At 42.2% G+C, this 21,725-nt stretch overlaps 1 protein-coding gene across 1 annotated transcript in view; it reads left to right on the forward strand.

Annotated features, from left to right (window-relative positions):
- PTTG1IP (PTTG1 interacting protein) overlaps positions 1 to 11,709 on the forward strand; it is a 19,293-nt gene extending 7,584 nt beyond the window's left edge. The window contains exons 3-7 of the mRNA XM_061636551.1: positions 5,880 to 5,988; positions 6,810 to 6,915; positions 7,040 to 7,105; positions 7,715 to 7,761; positions 10,025 to 11,709. Of these exons, the coding sequence (XP_061492535.1) occupies positions 5,880 to 5,988; positions 6,810 to 6,915; positions 7,040 to 7,105; positions 7,715 to 7,761; positions 10,025 to 10,068 (372 nt within the window). The 3' untranslated portion in view covers positions 10,069 to 11,709. The remainder of the gene's footprint in view (positions 1 to 5,879; positions 5,989 to 6,809; positions 6,916 to 7,039; positions 7,106 to 7,714; positions 7,762 to 10,024) is intronic.
- Positions 11,710 to 21,725: the final 10,016 nt, after the last annotated feature.

The raw sequence follows: 21,725 nt of genomic DNA on the forward strand, positions 1-21,725 counted from the left end.
TGCTGCACATCATTCTGTAAATTGTTGATTTACAGCTACCTGAAAATTAGATCTGACTCTGAGGAGATGGAACATATTGTGTGCCTTTGGTGTTGTGAGGCAAGTGGGAAAGTTCTATTACAAGCTGAGAAATGGAACTACACCAGTTTTTGGCTGGTGATAACCATACCAGTACTTATTTTATTAACTGTGACTTTCTAATGAAGCCTACTTACTTATGTGCAAAATAGATTGATTTAAATCAAGTTTCCCACTTTGACATTCATAGACTTACTTATTTATTAAAGTGTTTATAAGCCACACTTTTCATAGAAGTACATCAAGGCAGCTTACAACATAACATGACACAAATAAAATTTAAAAATCAGTAAAAACATCATTAAGAACAATGATAAAAACATCACTAAATATTGCATTTATTAGAGAGAAATTCATGCTACAAAGGCCTGTCTAAACAGTTCATTTTTCAAGAGATGCCTGAGAGAAAGGAGGGATGGTTCCTGCCAAACCTGTCTAGGTAGAGAGTTCCACAGGGCAGGGCCTGCCACACTAAAGACTTGGTCCCTGGTAGAGGCCAGCTGAACCTCAGGAGCTGACATCTAGAAGATGTCAGTGATTGAGATGGAACACAAGGAGTTGGGCAGTCCTTAAGGCATGTTGAGTCCAAGTTGTTCAGGGCTTTGTGAATTAACACAAGGACCTTGAACCTGGCCCAGTAGCAAATTGGCAACCAGTGCAGCTTTTTCAGTAGGGGAGTAAGGGGTAACATGTTGCCAGTAATTTGTTTTCCTGTAAGCATTCTGGCTGAAGCATTCTGTACTAGTAGCAGCTTCTGGACCAGATACTAGGACAGCCCCACATAAAGTGCATTACAGTTATCAAGATTTGAGGTCACCAATGCATGGACTGCTATAGTCAGGCTGTCACGATGCAGGAACGGTTGCAGTTGGCATACTAGCCAAAGCTGGAAGAAAGAACTCTGGGCCACAGTGCTCAGTTCAACCTCTAATGACAGAGATGGAACAAGGAGTACCCCATACTACATATCTGCTCTTTCAGAGGGAGTGCAGTCCTATCCAGGACAGGCAATCGACCTATTTCCCTGTCACAGGAATCCTACTCACAAGGCCTTTGTCTTTCCAGGATTCAAGCTCTCTCTACATTTAGATATTTCCTGAACAAGCAAGCATATTGCAGCTCAGAATATTCATACAGTGTAGGATCATGCAGTCCACACAAGTGCAGAATTAGATCTACTTGGAGATGAGACTTGGTTTGATGCTGTCTCTTGTATACACAAGAGTAATAAGCATGATAAGCAACACAATGAAGTCATGCATTGTAATCTGAGTTGGATATCTACCCCACCCAGTTATTTTTAAGAAGAAAAAGAGCCTTTAGTTTGAACTTCAGTCACGTTTAATTTTTAAGAGATTATAAAGATAGATTTCAGCATCTTTGTTTCAGATATCATTTTGGTTTTTTTACTTGCTGTAACTGAAGCTTTGCAGTAAAATTGCATTTTACTTCTTAGTGTTTAACATGATTGAGAAGCTGAATTCTCAATGTTTCTGTACAGAGAGGAGATACTCAAACTGAAGCTGAATCCTGACAAAACCGAGGTGCTGTTTGTGGTAGACAAGGGAAGGTTGGGAGATATAGACCTGGTGCTTAACGGGGTACGATTGCCCTTGAAAGACCAGGTCTGTAGCCTGGGGGTCATTCTTGACTCCCAGCTGTCTATGGAGGCTCAAGTTTCAGCTGTAAGCCGGGCAGCTCTGTATCAACTCCATCTGATACGGAGGCTATGCCCCTACCTTCCCAATCATCTGCTCCCACCGGTGGTACATGCCCTGATCACCACTCGCCTAGACTACTGTAATGCGCTCTATGTGGGGTTACCCTTGAAACGGTTCAGAAGTTACAATTGGTACAGAATGCAGCGGCGCGTCTGATTGCAGGCAGCCGCCGTAGAGATCACATCACTCCTGTGTTGAAGGTGTTGGTTTTAACCTTTAAAACCCTATACGGTTGTGGCCCAGCCTATCTGAAGGAGCGCCTCCAGCATCGACAGGGATGCCGCTCAACAAGATCAACCTCAGAGGGCCTTCTCTGGATCCCACCAGTCAAAACAGCTAGGCTGGTGAGGACTCGAGAGAGGGCCTTCTCAATAGTGGCCCCCGCCCTTTGGAACTCTCTCCCTAGTGACCTACGCCATGCCCCGTCTATAATGAGCTTCCGCAGGACCCTGAAGACTTGGCTTTTTAGGCGGGCGTTTGAGATGGGCTAGTTTTCTACTGTTTTTAAATTTTAATTGTTTTATATACTGTTTTATCTTGTACGTCGCCCAGAGTGGCTGGACAACCAGCCAGATGGGCGACTAACAAATCTAATAATAAATAAATAAATAAATAAATAAATATTCTTGCACCAAGTGGCAAAGTTATTGTTTGTTAAAAATGAATTGTGGCAAAGAAAACCCCCAAACCTGGTATGGATTTCAAACACTTTGCTTTTTTTCAAGGAATGGGTACTCTAATATACTGTCACTGAGAAATCATTCTCTGATGTCAGCATTACCATATAACTAAATTAGAGATATAATTTCATCATCTCTGTTCAGGCTCTGTCCTGAAATGTAAATTTCAAAGTGTGTTTCTGCCAGAATTCTAGTTCAGCATAGAAGAACTCTGAGCCAAAAACAATAGTAAATTCTGCTGGCAACATCTGTCTTTGCAAGGCTGTTCTTGATTGCAATTACTAAAAACTTAAAATAAATTTAGAGTGTAAACTGAGCAGTTATTTCCTGCATACTGTTTCATTTTGAAAAGTTGTATATGTCAAAGCGGGCATATCCTTGTCCCTGAGTTGGGCAGGATATGATTTCATGGGTTTTCTAATTTTTAACTGCTGATGTGCTGTATTGCTTAGTCTGCCCAGTTAAAAACAAATAAGTCACTGTAAGTTGACAATAAGTGGTGATTCTTAAAGTTCATGTTTGGACAAGCATAGAAGGGGGGTTGAATGCAAGACTTTTGTCTTAAGAGCAAACTGAGTTATTTATGGATTGGAGATACCTGAGAAACATCATATGAGTATTTTAATCTACAATCTACCAAATATTTCTTCTGGGCAGCTTTTCTCCATTTCAGCTGGACTTGAGCAGGGGTTGTATAAGTCTCATTGTACTGAAGCATCCAGAGTGTGATTTGTCTTCTATGTATCTAGCTTTTAATATCTGGCAAATGCAAAATGAATACTTATTCCCTATTAAATTCTATTGAAGTTTTACTTGGAAGTGTTTGTAAGGCTAGCAAAACTTTGCTGTCAGTTTTGGACAAAAGCGTTGTTTCTATAACTTATTTGGACTCCCTTGCCTTACCCTATAGCAGCAGTGGGGAACCATTTTCAGCCCAAAGGCTGCATTTGCTTCTGGATAACTTTCCAGGGGCCATGTAGACAGAGGCAGAAGTGGGTGGAGCAATGAATGTGAATTTTTACCTTTGCACTGTAGGCTAGTGTGTACACACATTCACACACCCCTCTATCTAGGCAAGCAAGAAACATCAAAGTTCCAAGGACATATTCTCGTCAGGCAAAAACATCTGAGGGTGCAAAGCAGGGTCAGTGAAGGATGTGGCCTGAGGAGAGTCCTGCAGGCCAGATAGAGTGTCATAGTGCCGCATTTGGTGCCCAAGCCTGCGGTTCCCCATCCCTGCCCTATAGACACAAAATATTTGTACTAATCAAGCAGCAAATTGCCTAATCCTAAAAATGATATCTAAATAGGAACACATTTAATCTTTTGTGTGTGTGTGTGTGTATGTGTGTGTGTGTGTGTGGATAGACGTATTGTGATTATGTGACTGTACTCCTTTAATGTGTCCAACATATTGTTTGGAATGAGTTGCCAACTGGATGGGTGCCATGGCGAAGGCCTTCATTGGCACCCCAGGAAGGGCCCTGAGCTTTCATGAAAAAAATGTCTCTATCTCTCCTAAAAAGTATGTTATGAAGCAAAACAGGTACTCTTTTTAGTGATTTCTATGAAATGAGCCAGCCTGGCTACTCCTACATGTCAGTGTTTTTAGCCAATCAGAGCTGTGATTAATAAGTTGTTTGGACACCAGACCTGGGGTCCTAAAGAGCTTCAGTTTTCCCCTACCCTTTAATGCACTTTGCTGGTTTCTGTCTTATTTTCTGGTAGTTCTTGCAATCTCTGTACAGGCGGGCCTCTCTTATATGGCAGGTTCTGTTCCAGACTGCCGCCGTAAAGCGGAAATCACCTTAAAGCGAAACCCATTGGGTATAATGGGGCGCATTGCACGAAAATGTTGCGAAAGCGCAAAAACGGCATTAAAATGGGGAATTTCCCCTAATTGAAAGTCGCTGCATTAGCAGAACGCCGGAATGCGAAGCGCTGGTAAGCGGGGCCCTACTGTAGTTTGCCCTTCTTTTTTACTTAACAGCTAGGATGCATCTTTCCTGTCTCAGAGATCAGGTACTCCCTAGAAGTTATTTTCTACAAATGCACTACACTGTAAGTAACGGCGGATATTAAAGAATCCTGTCCCGAAATGGCAAATGCAAAATGTGAAAACTTTGCAAAGAGGATTAGGCATGTCTACTTCAGAAGTAAGTCCCTTTATTTTTGATGGGACTTACTGTCAGGTAAGTGGGTTCAGGATTGTAGCCTAGGCTTTGGGTTAGGATTGGCACTTGGGGGGGGGAGAACAGGGTTTTTGTGCCTTTTTAAACTGTATCTCCACAATCAAAACCAGCACAACGTAGCTGACTTCCCATGGTAATCATGAGGTTGGGGGGGAGGGTGAAGAGAAGCAGCAATCACTGTACTCTCTAATTTTGTGTTATGCCATGCACCCCAGGGCAGCCATTTTGTGACTGGGACCCTCAGCACTCAAAATGTGCCCCCCGGTCCAAAAAAGTTGTTGACCCGAAGTTTAGAAAGTACTACAACCCCACAGGCCGTAATGGTTCACAATGTGTAGTCCTGAGTCTTGGAAAAATGACCTCCAGTTTTTCTCCTCTTAAACAGTCTGGATCTGCTGTTAGTCCTTGACCTGTAGGTGCCTTTTGGCATGGTGCTCCTTGGGTTCACTTGTGCTGATCACAAGAGCAATCTTCCTGGATCAGTTTGCTGAACAACTAGTTCTGTTTCTTGTTTTCTTTCAGTGGCCAGTTTTCACAGTTAATTTACTGATTATTATATTTCCCGGTTTCCATATAAATAAGATTTTTATTTGGTACTAATCTTATGTGTTTCTAAGGGCCAACTACATATTTTAATGTGTCTGGGATTTTTTTGGTAGACATGTTACATGCATCCATGCTTTTAAGATAAATGTGTAGTTTGGCTGTGTCCTAAGTTGAGGAAAACTTGCTTCAGGTAAGTGTGCACAAGATAGCTCTAGACAATTTTTTCCTGCCCTTCTAAAATTACTTTAATATTAATGCTTTTTGAACTGGAATTATTTAGGGAAATGAAATTGAGAGAACCTAATGCTTCAGTAGTGCAGTTGAGTTAACAAAGGGTTTACAATATATTGAGAGCCTGTTTTAGAGACAAAAATTGGAGCAGTGCTGTTGCATTAATTCATGGCAATGCTCTCTATTCAATAGATCATGAGTATTGCCTTTATGTAATGTTGGCATATAGTTGTGTGAGTTTTGCTCTCTTTCAGCGATATCCAGCTAGGTCGTACTCCGAATAGACTGAAATCACTGAAGTAACATAAATTTGATTTCAGTGGGTTTACTCTAAATATTGATATTGCTCTTTAACTTTATTCTGCTTAGTTGATGTTTTTTTCTTTCGTAATCTCTATTGGATTGTTGTATTTACCACTTCTTTTTTCCAGTGTTTATGGTGCAGCAGCAGCAAAAAATGCATGGAATACCCTGTTCGTAACATCCTCCCGCCCAGTTCGCTTTGCAAGTTGAGTTCTGCCCGCTGGGGTGTCTGCTGGGGTGAGTGACTTCCAGAAAACCTGGAAGTATGTCATTAGCATTGGGATCTTCTTCAAACAATTCCTGGCTTGCTGCTTCAATGCAATAAATACTCCTTTGTCTGATAATTTTCTATAATATCCTTCAAGACATTAATATCAGTATAGCAAACATCTTATTGGAAGCTTGCAGTCTCTTTGCAACACATGCAGATCAAGCTATCTCAGCTTTCCATCCTTTGATGGAACACAAGCGAACTCCTTTACTTGCTAACAGAAATATAATCTTCTGTGAGATTATTTTATAGACAGAATGTTTCTCTGGATTATTTTTATGCGTTAAACAGTAAATTGCCCTCTGCAAATCACTACTGCAACAAAATAATAGTGATTACATAGGATTCTTTCTTGTTACCTTCCTAGATCATGCCAAAGATAGGAACATTTTCAATGGTTAGTCAGGAGCTGCTAGTATAAGCAAGGTATTATGATAATGGTCAACCCCTGTTTGTCCCAGTGATCTGGTAACTAGAAAGTAAACAGCTTCTGAACACAAAGATTCCATTTTTCATTTTTGTGGTCAATAGCCATTGATAGTAAATGCATCTAATTTTTTTTATTTAAAGCCATTGTGGTGGGTGGTATCCCTTGCCCACATAATAACTCATTTGTTTAAAGCTGCTGCACAGAGTTTGTCCTCCATGGTATAACTGGGGAAGTTTCCAGTGCTTTATGTGAAAAGGGGTTGACTTTTGAAATAAACATTTTGGGCCTATTTTAAATGTAGGGTTTGTTTCTTGGCAAATGGCTCACTCATTTCCTTTCTTGTGTTAAATATTTCAGTGAATTTTGAAGCTCTCATTATTACAATGTCGGTGGTGGGAGGAACAATCCTTATTGCGCTTTGTGTTTGTTGCTGTTATTGCTGCAGGAAGAAAAAGAACAGAAAGCAAGTATCTGAACATGTTTCTATTTTTATACCTTTAAATACTAGTAATAACTTTATTTTGATGGCCCCATCAAACTATGACATACATAATCATATCTAACATAAATACTCTTGTTTTGAGCAGGCCCGATAAGGAGGATGAAAAAGCTGCCAGGGAGAGAGAGCAAAGACGAGTGAGGCAAGAAGAGAGGTAAGTTGCTGTCAACCTGCAGATGTCATTATCTCTCCACTGTCATACTTGGCTTGTGGTGGCCCTCGAGGACTTCAGTGCCTATAAACATTGGGAATTATGTTGTAACCTGCTTGAAGGCCCTGTTGATTAAGACACAGAAACCTGTTTGAAGGATGTCTTGGTCAAGAGACATGGTATAAAATCTTGGATGTTGGTAGTTGGGAGCTGATTTCTCATTATTGTATTTTTTTCCTACTATGTAGTGGGCTCCTACTGGAAGTAAGGGCGGGATACAATCTAATAAATAAATAATAAATAAAATGTATGAAATGGAAATGGACTGCCTTCAAGTCGATCTTGACATATGGCAACTGTCTGAATAGGGGTTTCACGGTAAGTGCTATTCAGGGGTGGTTTACCATTGCCTTCCTCTGAGGCTGAGAGGCAGTGACTGGCCCAAGTTCACACAGTGAGCTTCATGGCTATATGGGGATTCGAACCCTGGTCTCCCAGGTCGTAGACCAACACTCTAACCACTACACCACACTGGCTCTCAATAAAATGTATACAATAACTTTATTATTCTAGATCTCAAATGTTACATGATATGTATCATATTTCTTGCAGAAGAGCAGAAATGAAATCGAGGCATGATGAAATCCGGAAAAAATATGGTAAGTGCTTGTGGCTACTTGTTGATAATTCATCTTAGTATACCATATGCCAGTATATTATAGTGACATAGTTCAGCTTATTACCAGGGGAGTTCACCATTTTTGGCTGGCTGGCTTTGGTAACCAAGCCAAAAACTGGTTGCCAGCAACCTAATCCTCCCCTTGTCACTGATCTCATGTTGCACTTCTACATAGCGTAAGGGGGAAAAAACCCTGCTTCCTTCCCCAGCTCCTATTTGGAGCTACAAAGTGGGGGACAGGTTTTCACCTTTGTGCTAGACATCGAGGATGTGATGAGCCCTGGCCTGATGAGAGTTGTAATTCAGCAACATCTGGAGAGTCACAGGTTCCTCACTCCCTTAAGAGCTTGGGACTACCCAAAAGATCACCCTCTCCGATACAAAGCTTCCCAGTTCTTAAGCTATGCCTACCTGATCCTTAAGATCCTCGCTGGAGGACCTGCTCTAAGTGCTCCCACCAAATGAAGTGAGGCAAGTGACTGTAAGAGAGGGGGACTTTTTGGTGGTAACACCCCGAGACCTTCTTTATGGTCTCATTGGCACCAGGTGAAGACCTTTTTTATTCTCCTAGGCCTTTTAAATAGCTTGGGTATTTTATAGTCAATTTATAATTCTTGTTGAATATTTGTGCTATTTCAATGCTTTCTCTGCCAGTAAGCACCTGTGTTCTGATTTTATTGGTCTGTATTGGGCATTTAATCATTAAAATTTTGAGAGCTGTCCAGAGAACATACATTATTTTCAGCAGATGGTATTGGGCAGCCATTCAAATACTGCAAATAAATGAGGTGGGGAACATACTTCTGAAATGGGGTTTCAGTTTAACATTGCCTAGTCTTTTACACTATGTAGACAAGCCCTTGTCAAATGGATTATGTGTTCCAACTGTTTCTTTCTATTGATGAGGGTTTCTGGAAAATTATGAATTTGAAAATTAGACTAACTTGTGTAGGGTAATGAATCAGAAAATGTTCTGATCCCTAGATTAGTTGTAGCAAAGAACAAACCTTGACTACAGCTCATGATTAGTGAAGAGACAGGTTACCCATGAGTCCTGGTTCAGATGGCAAACTAAGCTTGGCTGAAAGCTCTGCTGTCTGAGCCTGCATGTTTCTGCAGTTTTGGTAAGCCATAGTTTGCTTACAATATCATATGAACCAGATCACTGTGTCATAACCCAACCTACCCCACAGGATGGTTGTGATGATCCAGTGGGGAGAGGGAGAACCATGTATGCTATCTTGAGCTCTTTGGAGAAAAGGTAGAATATAAATGCAGCAATAAATAAATAAATAAAATTAATTGCAACTTGGAAAGTGCCAAGCTTGTCTGATAATGTGTTTGCAATTGGCAACTATTCATTGTAAAAGAAACTTAGGAAACAAAAAATAAAGCACTGAAAATCTTCTGGAAAACTTTCTGCTCCACATTACAGTTTCTTATCTTTTCTTGCTGACAGGAAGAACTCTACAAATACTTAAGTCCTAAATTAATATCTGTGAAAAAGCGTATACTTACGAAAAACAGTGTTAATAATTGGAACTGGTGCCATATCTGGTTAACCTTTTTTTAAACTATTAACTTTTAAAACTGTTAAGCTGCTTTATTAAACTTTAGTGCTGAATACTGTGCCTCCTATATACGCTGCTGCACAGTTTTAATTACACTACTGAAATCTTGGCAGCTCCCTGTTAAGATGGTTACATTCAGAGTGGGAAACATGCAACCTGACTGTTAAAGCTGTGCCAAAAATACTAAAGGCATTCTGTTGTACAGTTCTGGGTAGGGGCACAAAACGGAGAAGAGTTTAATGTTCCCTAAGTGTGCCATTTAACTGATTTTGCTTGAAGTGGAGTTTTTCATGTTGGTAAATCTGATAAGTCATCATCAATTTTTATAGCCCTCTTCAGCCTCCGTTTAGTACTAGATAAATACTTTGGTCACAAGAGCCAACCAATTATGAGCTAAGCCAAAATGCTATAAACATAATATTGTATTACAACTTTTAAAAAATGGTTGTACAAAAACATGTTGCAAGACAAAAGATGTTGCTTTGTGACCAGATGCCACACTGTGAATAAACTATTTGGATAATCGAACCATTGAGAAATGCAGATCACTCCATGCTAGACTTGGAGACTTTTGTTGTTGTTGTTTGATGAATATTGGCAACCACTTTCCATCTTGCTCCTCACCAATATCCTTAATCTCTATGATCTGACCATATGTTGTTTCTTTTTCAGGTTTGTTTAAAGAAGAGAACCCGTATGCCAGATTTGAAAACTGATTTCTTGTTTTCAAATCTCTGCCATTGCTGTCTATAGAATGTGTAGCATGGCTGCTAAAAGATTCAGTAAATTAGATGCCTTAATTACAAATGGAAAAGTCTTAATACAAGACAGAGCCAACTGTAACTGCAATGAGCTGTTAATAAACAGTGAGATGAAAGAGCAAGCAAAGCATACCTCTGAAAATCCAAATGGCCTAATAGGCTGGAAGATGTTAAATTTTTGTTCTCTCTGTCTGTCCTGCAGGTGGGTGTCCTGCTATGTAGTATAAGCATAACCTTTGTTTGTCAGTCAATTCTTAAGCTGTTTTCTGTGGTCAGCAGATTATAGCTATTTTTAATTGAAGGGTGGGAGTAAGATAAGCTTTTTAGGATCCTTGTGTAGGTCATCTTGAAAAGCTAGCTGGGTAGGCTATATGAAAGGAACATAAGCTTTAATTGTGCCACTAGCAGAAAGTGCCTAAATTGGTCTTAAAAACCATTTGTTTCCAGCACGTATGTTTTTATTGTGGGACTGTGAGGGTTTGCACTTTTATATATTGATACAATTTTTTCTTCTTTGGTAAATGTATGCGTTCTTCTGTTGTGCCTTTTTCTGAAAAAATAACTTCAACTACAGAGGTAGTTAGACTGATTTATGTTATTAACAGTATGATACTAATTTTATACTGATATTCATTAGATGGCTGCTGTTATTGGAGTTTTAAAGGCTCTGCTTATATTTAAGTACATGTATTGCTTGTAATTAAGAAGCTGCCAAATACTTGTATAATACTTGTATCTGAAGCAATGTATAATCTTGGAAAAAATGTCCTTAGTAACCAAATCAGAAGAACGAAAAGACTCCTTTCTGAAGTAAAGAACCATAATGAAGCCTGGAGGTTGATTTCTGTGGCCTAGGGTAAGGCCTGTCAAAAAAATGTTTTGCTTGATTCAGTAGCCAGTTTGTCTTCAAACTATGCTATGTCAAGAGTCCTATGCACTGGAGTTTGATTTTTTTTATTAAGGCAGATTAATTCATAAGGGAAATATTTTTGTAATGTTTTATGTAAACTGGAAGAGTGGATTAAAAGGCAGCCATGAAAGAATAATTCGGAGGGGTGGCTGTTCTAAAAAGGTACTTGGAATGTGCCAGATTTACCCCCCAAGAACCTTTGAATACTGCACTTGCCTGCCATGAAACACAGAGCTTAGTGAAAAACACAGCTTAGTGAAAAATGTAGAATGATATTGTCATTACCCCCCAAAAAACTAAAAGCATTGGATAGTAGATAGTTTAAATGTGAGACTTTTGTGGCCATGCCCTTCATAAAAAAACACATGGATTAATCAAGTAGTAATATTTAATTGCAGTCTTTAGATATGTATAGATGTTGTCAATGGCACAACACATGGAATACTTTATAATCCATTAAACATATTTTCTCTTCCGTTGACAACTTCATAAAGGTCATAGTGAACTCTGGAGGGTTTTTTTTTTACAGAGTCCTACCTAAAATGCATAGTAGTAAATTCCAGAAATGTAGGATATTGTATTATAAAAGCTTTCATACAATTATTTTGCCATACTAACAGGTGTTGAATGAATTAACTACAACAAAATTTGTAATTTAGATAACAAAATAAATATTTAATATCTTATAGTCTCTTTTGGCATTGTATCATTGCATTATCCTTTTAAATGAACATAAAAATGGGAAATTTGTGGCAAAACATAAAGGTTGAATCCAAGCAAGTTCTACTCAATGAAAGTATTGGATTGCACTGTAAGTAAATGGACATGACTGACTTCAGTGGGTCTTCTCTGAGTAGGACTAGCATTAAATACAATCCACAGTCTCCTTTTCATAAGGATATGAGTAACTTGCATATCTTGAGAAGAGTGCATGACTGTTGACCATGCTAGCTAGGGCTGATGAGAGTTCAGCAACATCTGGAAAACCACAGGTTTTCCCATCCCTGATCTAACACTGATTTACCTACTAAACGTTTCTAGTGCCATTTCTTTATTTTGCCTGTTATTCTCTGTAGCAGGCTATGCATCTAGTCAATGCATTTGCCCTCTTTTCTTCCACTAAAATATGCTTAAATGTCTCAATTTCTTGCATTCCTATCTTGATCTTTTAGCTTCTGCTTTCTCTTTCTTGGTTTTCAGAATTCTAACCAGTATTTAACTTTACTTCTTCCTTGTTTGTTGGTGCTTAATGTACAACATTTTGAATACAAAGCATTTCATTAATAATAAATGATAATATACAGTGGGGCTGTCCTATAGATGTCTACTCAGAAGTCTCACTGAGTACAAGCTGAGTATAAGCTGGGAGCTTATTGCTATAGGGCAGTCTAAAAATGTAATAAAATAAATAAATAAATAAATAAATACAAGAGGGTTTATTCTTTGATTCAGGGAGGGGTGGGGAACCTGTGACCCTCCAGATGGTGGTGGACTAAAATTCCCATCAGACAATTATGCTGGTTGAGGCTGACATGAGTTGAAATCCAGCAGTGTGGAGGTTCCCCAGCACTAATTTAGGATAGAATCATAGAATAGTAGAGTTGAAAGGGGCCTGTAAGGCCATCGGGTCCAAACTCTTGCTCAGTGCAGGAATCCAATTTAAAGCATAAATTGGATATAGGATTACAATCTGACAGAAGGTCAAATAGCACTCATCTGGCTTTTTTCAATATACCCATTGGGAAGAGATTAATGAAGTTTTACTTTATTAAATAATATTTCATACCCTTCTAGGGTGAACTACCTCACATAGTCTCTCAGTTGTCTCAAAACCAAATCTTAAGTATGGCATTCCTTGGTAAAGTGGGGAAAATAATTGTATTAGGAAGAGGGTATTAGGACTGAGATTATTCTCTGTACAACTGATATAGAGACAGAAGGCACAGATGAAAGAAGCAATGTTTATGTGCCACATCCAAGAGTTGTGAAATCAAAATAGTAGTTAAATAGATGAAAAAATTTAGTTAAACCTGTAAGTTACTCTTTTGATCAATTTATATTTTCTTGAAAGTTCTGCAGAGCTCCAAACAAGGCTCCAGCATTTATGCTGTACAAACCCAAAATCTTTGTGAAGAGGTTTAACAGCAGCCAGTGGTAAAACATATAGTGGTGGGTTTTTTTTGCCATACTTGGACCAGTGGTCACATAACGCTATATGGCTGTCATTGGTGGGAGATGCATGAAAAAATAGTATCTTCATTGCTGCTCCCCTACCAAACAACCTTGGGCCTGCTGTGAGGTTGTGCATACACACAACACAATTCTATTAACAACTACAGAATATTCCAAAGTACCAGCAAATATACAAGGTGGTCATACCACACTCTTGCACATGCACCACACACATAAAGACCACAGATCCTCTTGTATATATGTATACCCATACTTAATATATACACAGCCACACATCTCTTTCTCAGTCCACAGGTACAAACAACACCTTTGTCTCTCACATACACTATATTTCTTCCTCTGTCACGGGCCATACATACCTACCCCTCCCTTGTCCTCTCTCAGACACACACCACACATCTCTCTTTACCCAAGTGCACCCCTCTCAATTGCACACACACAACATATCTGAACACCTCCATGCTCATTCAGAAAAGTCCTTCCACAGGTGAAGAAAGTGCCTGCTATTTAAAAAAATACACAACTGCCACCATACTGGTACCTGTAGGTACTGGACTGGCAATCTCTGATATAGTGGGTGGCTCTTGCACATGATAAACAGACTTGGTTCAGTGTGTAAAAGGGAACCCACAATTGAGAAACTTGCTCCTTGTTCAGCATCAGTACAACTTCTCATTGACCGAAATTTCTTTGTTATATAAGTTGTCTCTCTTCCCTCTGCCCCGCAAGTATAGGGTGGCCATTGATATCCAACTCAGTGGAGTCTATTTCACACGTCCTGTTCAACTGTAGCTATTATGAACGGGCCAGAAAAGACCTAATATACCCTATTATGCAGTCTTTTCCAGGCCGTTCTTTTCAGTCCCTTTTGACTGTTTTACTTGAGGGTTCAGAAAAGGCAATTACCGAGCAAGTGGCAAAGTTCCTGAACTTGGCCATCCAGACTAGACCCTGTATGATTGTCAACAGTAATTAAATAAGAGTTATTTATATAATCCAATTTGTTGCTTGTTGTACCCTGTGTTACTATGTAGTCTTATAACTCCCAGCATTATGTTTTATATTTGTGGTCAGTTGACTGTAAATAAAGATTGATGATGATGAGGATGATATCCAACTCATAGCACAAAACATTGAGCAATTAAATCTTTTTCTTAGTACTTTCTACTGCAAGGGTGGGGAACCTTTGGTCCTTTAAGGCAGCCTTTCCCAACCGGTGTGCCTCCAGATGTTGTTGGACCACAATTCCCATCTTTCCTGACCATTGGCAATGCTGGCTGAGGCTGATGGGAGTTGTGGTCCAACAACATCTGGCGGCCCACTGGTTGGGAAAGGTGTGAGGAACCTGTGGCTTTCCAGAAGTTGCTGAACTACAACTCCCATCAGCCCCAGCAAGCCTAACGAATGTTAAGGGATAATGATAATTGCAATATCTGGTCACAGTTTCTCCATCCCTACTTAAGTTTATATGCTTCAAGGTATTAAGAATGTTAAGGCACATGCGGAAGCTGAATGTTAAAGATTCACTAATAGGCAAAAAACCTTGCAGTTTAAGAATGTACCTATAGCCAACAGATATCTCTTTAAAAAGCAGAGAAATTGGGCAGCTGTAGTGAATGCACCAGGGGAGTAAGACACCTGACCTCGTTTCTGAGATATTATACTGCCCTACAAATTTGTCAAACTGCAAACACAATTTGGGTTGGTCTTTCACAGTCCAATCCACTTCCTGTGTAGCTTGGAAGAATTTGGTAATGTGTGCTTCTGAGTATATGGTGAGTGGTGGCAACACCTGCCATCTCCAAAGATGGAGAATTACATTTTTTTATGTTGGTGTTCTTACTACTGTTTTCTGTGTTACTACTGTTTCTACAGAGAATCTAACCTAGAAAATTATATTTCTCTCATTATTCATTGTAGAAATATGTGTCAAATTTATTTTTATTAGTTTCAAAGCCTTTTTATTGGTCAAAGATATGGTGGTGAAGATAGCCTTTTTTGTTTCAAACGTGGTTATGTTCTATTCAGAGCTTGGAAAAGTTACTTTTTTGAACTACGATTCCCATCAGCCCCAGCCAGCATGGCCACTGGATTGGGCTGATGGGAGTTGTAGTTCAAAAAAGTAACTTTTCCAAGCTCTGGTTCTATTTCTATTTTGGGTGCATTAACAGTTGAATCTGAAACTGCAGTTTGATGTAAAATCAGACAGATTACAATATGTTGCTACTTAAGCAATAACTCTAGCGGTTGGGGAAAAAAACTTTGCCTGCCCAAGGTGCATGTTTTCAGCCTGCTATGGTTAAACCACTCCACTTAAGGTAAGGTGGGCATGGTCAATTAAAAACATATATTTCACCTCCCACTGTTTTATCTTGTGCAAACTGAGACATTCCTCATGTCCATTGGAAACTATTCTGCAGAACAGTCAGTGACATTATTCCATCATTGTTTTTGGAGCTTTTTTTAGTGTTGTAAATTGTTGCTGTAGTTCACATATTCACAGAAACAGAAGCAAAAGAGAATGATTTACTATAGGAAAGTTCACTAAAATTGCAAAGTAAATCAAACATATTTAAAGTGACTATCTGAACTATATCAACTGTCTTAATATAGTTGCTTCCTCCCTGCTAAAACAGGATCAGTACAGCACATCTCTTGTTTGTTATTTGGGCTGACTGCAGGTGTTGCCACCACTCACCATATGCTCAGAGGCACATGTTACCAAATTCTTCCAAGCCACACAGGAAGTGGATTGGAGTGTGAAAGACCAACCCAAATTGTGTTTGCATTTTTACAAATTTGTAGGGCAGTGCAATATCTCAGAGAGGAGGTCAGGTCTCCTGCTCCCCTGGTGCATTCACTATAGCTGCCCAATTTCCCTGCTTTTTAAAGATAGGTAGAAATATCTGTTTGCTATAGGTACATTCTTAAACTGCAAGGGGTTTTGCCTATTAGTGAATTTCTCTGCTTTTTAGTCCGGGAGGCAAGAAATGGGATCCTGTGCAAGTTTGCTGGATCGATTATTTGCATGCTTATTGAGTTCAGTGAGATTTACTCCCCTGCAATCATGCTTAGGATAGGTGAAACTGACCACGGGGAGGGGAGGGGAGCAGGCGGAAGGGGGGGAGGAGAGTAGGTTTGATGATTTGCATGTTTACTGAGTTCAGTGGGATTTACTCCTGTGCAATCATACTTAGGATAGGTAAAACTGACCATGGGGAGGGAAACCTGGAGTGAGCAGGGAAGAAAGAAGGAAAAAGGGAGGAGGAAGGGAGAAGAGCAGGAGGGGAAAGGCAGGTCTGATCATTTGCATGCTTATTGAGTTCAATGGAATTTACTCCTGTGCAATCATGGCTAGGATAGGTAAAACTGACTGGGGGGGGAGGGGAAGGAGGGCATTGGAGGAGGGAAGGGAGGGAGTGGGAAGAGGGAGGAGAAGGGGAGATCAGGTTTGATTATTTGTATATTTATTGAGTTCAGTGGGATTTACTCCTGTTGTCAGGCCCAGGATGTGACTCAGGAACCAGACCAACGGCTGTAGTTAATTCGTGTTTTATTAGGGTAATGTCCAAACAAAGACTGCGTTTTCTCATGAAGCAATACAGGGATGCAGGTCCTGCGGCATTGGGAGAAAGTTGACAGAGCAAGGGACTTCTTCCCGCCTGTTCTTTAAGAAGGGGCCAAACGGGCGCGCAATCTTTCGCTCCTCCTTAACTGCCCCTCAGGTACTGCCCGCCTTCCCCCCCTTCTCTCCTGTCTTTTCAGCTGTCTGCGTGTGCGCGGTGAGGGGGGAAGCATCACCCCCTCCTCTTCTGAAGTTTCCGATTCCAGGATGGGGGATAGGGGAGGGGCTGATGGTAAACTGCCTCCCCGCTTTTCGGCTGTGAGCAGCCCTCCCTCTTTCCCCATTGCTCTGAGCCTGAAAGAGGGGGAGGCGTGAGAATGTCCAGGGAGGGCTCAGGCTCCCCGTCGCTAAGCGACCTTATCACTGGCAGTTCCTCTGTTTCGTCTTCACTCCAAAGGGGGGAAGTCCCTCCCCCTTCCCTCTGCCGTCCATCCGAATACTCTTCTCCCAACTCTCTGGGATCCAGCTCCCCGGGATTGGGACCCCAGCTCTGCCTTCCGACACCATCCCCCCTCCCAGGCTGTGCCCCCCTCCCCTTGTCTGGCTTGGGACGGTGGGGAAAACGTTGATGGAAAAGTTTTACCAATTCTGGAGCATGCACATCAGCTGCATCTTCCCATGATCTGTCAGCCACCCCATAGCCTTTCCAGTGAATCAAGTACTGCAGCTTGTGGCGTCTGATCCTGGAATCTAAGATCTCCTCAACTTCAAACTCAAGCTGCTCATTTACCAGGAGTGGAGCTCCGGGAGGTTCCTCCGGCTGTAACTCACTGGGAGGGGCGGCTTTCGTTAAGAGGGATCGATGGAACACAGGATGTATTTTAAACGTGTCAGGCAGCTTCAGTCGGTACGCCACGGGATTGATTTGAGTTTCTATTTTGAAAGGACCCACCCTCTTGTCTTGTTATTTTCTACATTTGCCCGGCATCTGGAGGAAGCGGGTGGACAGCCATACCTGGTCTCCCGGTTGAAGGGGGGGGGGGCTCCTTCCTGTGCAGGTCAGCAACTTGCTTGTACTCCGTTTTGGCTTCGTTTAACTGCTGTTTCAGTGTCTGTTGCGCCGCTTGCAATTCCTTAAGGAAGTTCTCGGCTGCCGGTACCAGCATTCCTTCTGAGCTGCTTGGAAAGACTTTAGGATGGAATCCATAATTAGCGAAGAACGGGGTTTGTTGAGTGCTGGAGTGCAGAGAATTGTTGTAGGCGAACTCTGCAAAATGCAAATATGATACCCAGTCAGTCTGTTGATAGGACACATAACTTCGTAAATATCTTTCCAAAACGGCGTTCAAGCGTTCCGTCTGCCCATCTGTCTGGGGGTGATGGGCGGAGGAGAGTTTTAATTCCGTCTGCAACTGTTTCCACATTGCTCTCCAAAATTTGGCTGTGAACTGAGTTCCTCGGTCTGAGACTACGCTGTTTGGCAATCCATGCAGCCGGTAGACTTCTTTTATGAATAACTTGTCCGTTTCTTTAGCCTCTAAGGCCCCTGCACAAGGAAGAAAGTGTGCCATTTTGGTAAGTAGATCCACCACTACTAAGATGGCTGTCATTCCTTGGGACTTGGGTAGATCAGTTATAAAATCCATGGAGAGGTCCTTCCAGGGTTCGTGTGGGACAGGCAACGGTTGTAACAGTCCTGCTGGTGTCCCTGTTTGTGTTTTTGTCCGCAGACAGACAGAGCAGGACTTTACATAACTCTCAATATCCCGACGCATTTTAGGCCACCAGAAGTCCTTGGCCACGTTCTGAATGGTCTTGTAAATCCCAAAGTGTCCCGCTGTGATGGAATCATGACACTGGCGTAGGATTCTGAGCCTTAATTCCCCTTCTGGCACATATCTGGCGGTTTTGAACCATAACAGTCCATTTCTCCAGTGAAAGGTTACTTCTGAGTCTTGACCTTGTCCCGTCTCCTGCTGATATTTTAGCATGTCTGCATCTTCTTGTTGTGCCTTTTTGAGTTCCTCTTCCCATGAAGGCTGGCATACTCCCAACGTTAATTTCTCTGGCGGGATTACGTACTGAGGCTGGTCCTCGGATTCACTTTCTTTGTATTGTGGCTGTCTGGATAAGGCATCCGCTCTCTGGTTTTTGGCTTGGGCATGGTAAGTAATCTGGAAGTTAAACCTAGTGAAGAACTGGGACCATCTTATCTGTCTCTGGTTCAGCTTTCTGGCGGTTTGGAGGCTTTCAAGATTCTTGTGGTCGGAGCGCACTTCAATTCGATGAGAGGTCCCCTCTAGGTATTGTCTCCAGTTTTCAAAAGAGTCCTTGATGGCCAGCAGCTCCTTCTCCCAAACTGTGTAGTTCTTCTCTGCAGGCTTTAACTTCCGAGAGAAGTACGCACAGGGGTGCAGCTCCTTCCCTTCTTGGTCTAATTGTAGCAGGACCCCCCCGATGGCAAAATCTGAAGCATCCGCTTCCACTACGAAAGGGCGGTTCGGATCAGCAAAGCGCAGAATGGGCTCAGTAGCAAACCTTCTCTTCAGCTCCTCAAAGGCCTCGGTGGCGTTCTCTGTCCATTGAAACTTCTTCCCCCTTAAACAGTCAGTCAGAGGAGCTGTTAATTTGGAAAACCCTGGAATGAACTTTCTGTAATAATTGGCAAACCCCAAAAACCGTTGTACATCCTTTTTGGTGACAGGTTGGCCCCAGTCCAATATGCAGCTTACTTTCCCTGGGTCCATCTCCACGCCTTCCGCTGAGATTCGATATCCAAGGAAGTCTAGAGACTTGAGGTCAAATCCACATTTCTCTAATTTAGCATACAGGTGATTTTCTCTCAGTCTCTTCAACACCGTCTTCACATGCTGGTCGTGGTCTTCCTGGTTCTTTGAGAACACCAGGATATCATCTAAGTAACAGATTACATACGTGTCCAACAAGTCTCTAAACACGTCGTTCATGAATTTTTGAAAAATTCTTGGACTTCCACAAAGCCCGAACGGCATGACCAGGTATTCATACTGTCCGTAAGCGGTCAAGAATCCTGTTTTCCATTCATCTCCCTCCTTCATTCTGATCAGATTGTACGCTCCTCTCAAATCCAACTTCGTGAAGATTTTTGCAGAGCGCAGTCGGTCCAGCAACTTTGAGATCAGGGGCAGCGGGTAGCTGTTGGGGATGGTGATCTGGTTCAATGCGCGATAGTCGTTACAGGGTCTGAGTTCCCCCCCCCTTCTTTTTCACAAACAATAGTGGCGCTCCAGCAGGGGATTGTGAGGGGCGTATGAATCCTCGCCTCAGGTTTTTATCCAGGAATTCCTTCAGGGCCTCCCTCTCATTCTCTGTGAGAGAGTAGATTCTCCCTGATGGGATGCTGTCTCCTGGCACTAGGTCAATCGCACAGTCGTAAGGGCGGTGGGGGGGTAAAGTCTCTGCCTCTTTTTCATCAAACACATCTTTGAATTCTTCATACTTTGGCGGCAGGGTCACTTGCTCGATCTCTTGCACTGCCCCCGCTAAGGTGTTCTTGATTCCTTCAGGTTGACAGTTCTCCTGGCAATACTGTGAGGTGAACCACACCACCGCCTCCTTCCAACTTATTTTGGGTTCATGCTTTGCTAGCCAGGGCATTCCCAGAATCACCTCAAAGTTCGAGAGATCTGACACGTATAGCGAAATGAACTCTTCGTGCCCAGGGATTTGAAGTTTCACTTCCTCCGTGGCTTGTGTCACCCCTCCTGACTTCAGGGGTCTCCCATCGATAGTCTCCACAGCTAGGGGAGCGTCCAGTTTCCACCGGGAAATTCCATGACGCTTGACTAACTTTGCATCAATAAAATTTGTGGAGGCTCCACTGTCAATTAAGGCAGTGGAATTAAACACCACTCCTCTGGAAGTTGTAATCCGAATAGGCAAGACCAACACCCCCTTTGAGGGAGGTTGGATCGTTGGGGGGCCTTTATACAACGCTGCCCCCAGTCCACCGGCCTGCACGTGGACTGGGTGTTCTAGTTTCCTGATGGCTCGGCTTTCCCCCCTTTCAGTCCACAGTCTCTGGCCACATGGCCCGGCTTTGACCAATAAAAGCATAAACGTTCTCGGTGTCGTCTTTCCTTTTCTTCTTCCGTCAGTCTTGGCCTAGCCCCTCCCTGTCCCTCAGTTGCATCACCTGCCATCCCTGCAGTGGGAAGGGTCTTGTTGCGGGATGCCGAGGCTGAGTATCTCGGGACCTCCTGCTTCCTTTCCAGGCGCCTTCCTTCCATCCGGTGATCTATCTGTAGGCATAGCCGGATGAGCCCTGGTAGGTCAGCGGGAGGGGAGGTCCTGGCCAACTCATCCAGGATTTCAGCATTTAATCCACTCCGGTACATAAACATCAGGGCAGCGTCATTGTAACCAGTTTCCTGGGACAGAATTTTAAAAGCGTTAGTGTACTCGGAAACAGTCCCTTTAGCTTGCTTCAGAGCGCCTAGTTGCCGCGCTACTGTTTCAGCCCTTTGCGGGTCTTGAAACATCTCGGTCATCTCCTGTATAAATCCTCTGTACCTTCCTAAGACAGTATACTTTCTCACGAGATACGGAGTCACCCATTTTGCAGCTTCTCCCTCCAGGAGGCTAATCACGAAAGCTACTTTAGCCCCATCGTCTGGAAATTCCGTGTGCCTGACATCCAGATATAACTCACATTGAGCCACGAAGGTTGCCAACTGATCACTTTGTCCCACGTATTTTGGGGGCAATCCAATGGGAACCTTTACTATGGCAGCTGGAGGGGCTGTTCGCATCTGGTCTATCGTGGCCTTCAAGGTTTGATTATCCGTCTTCAGCGCCTTGACTGCTGCTAGCAGGGCTTGAACATCCATCTGCAAATCAGCTACCTTAGTCCTCAGGAGTTCCACTTCTTCCGTCTCAGAAGTGGGGTTCGTCCCCCCCGCTGCT

This window comes from Rhineura floridana, chromosome 7, assembly GCF_030035675.1.
Source record: "Rhineura floridana isolate rRhiFlo1 chromosome 7, rRhiFlo1.hap2, whole genome shotgun sequence".
In the NCBI taxonomy this organism is placed as follows: Eukaryota; Metazoa; Chordata; class Lepidosauria; order Squamata; family Rhineuridae; genus Rhineura; species Rhineura floridana.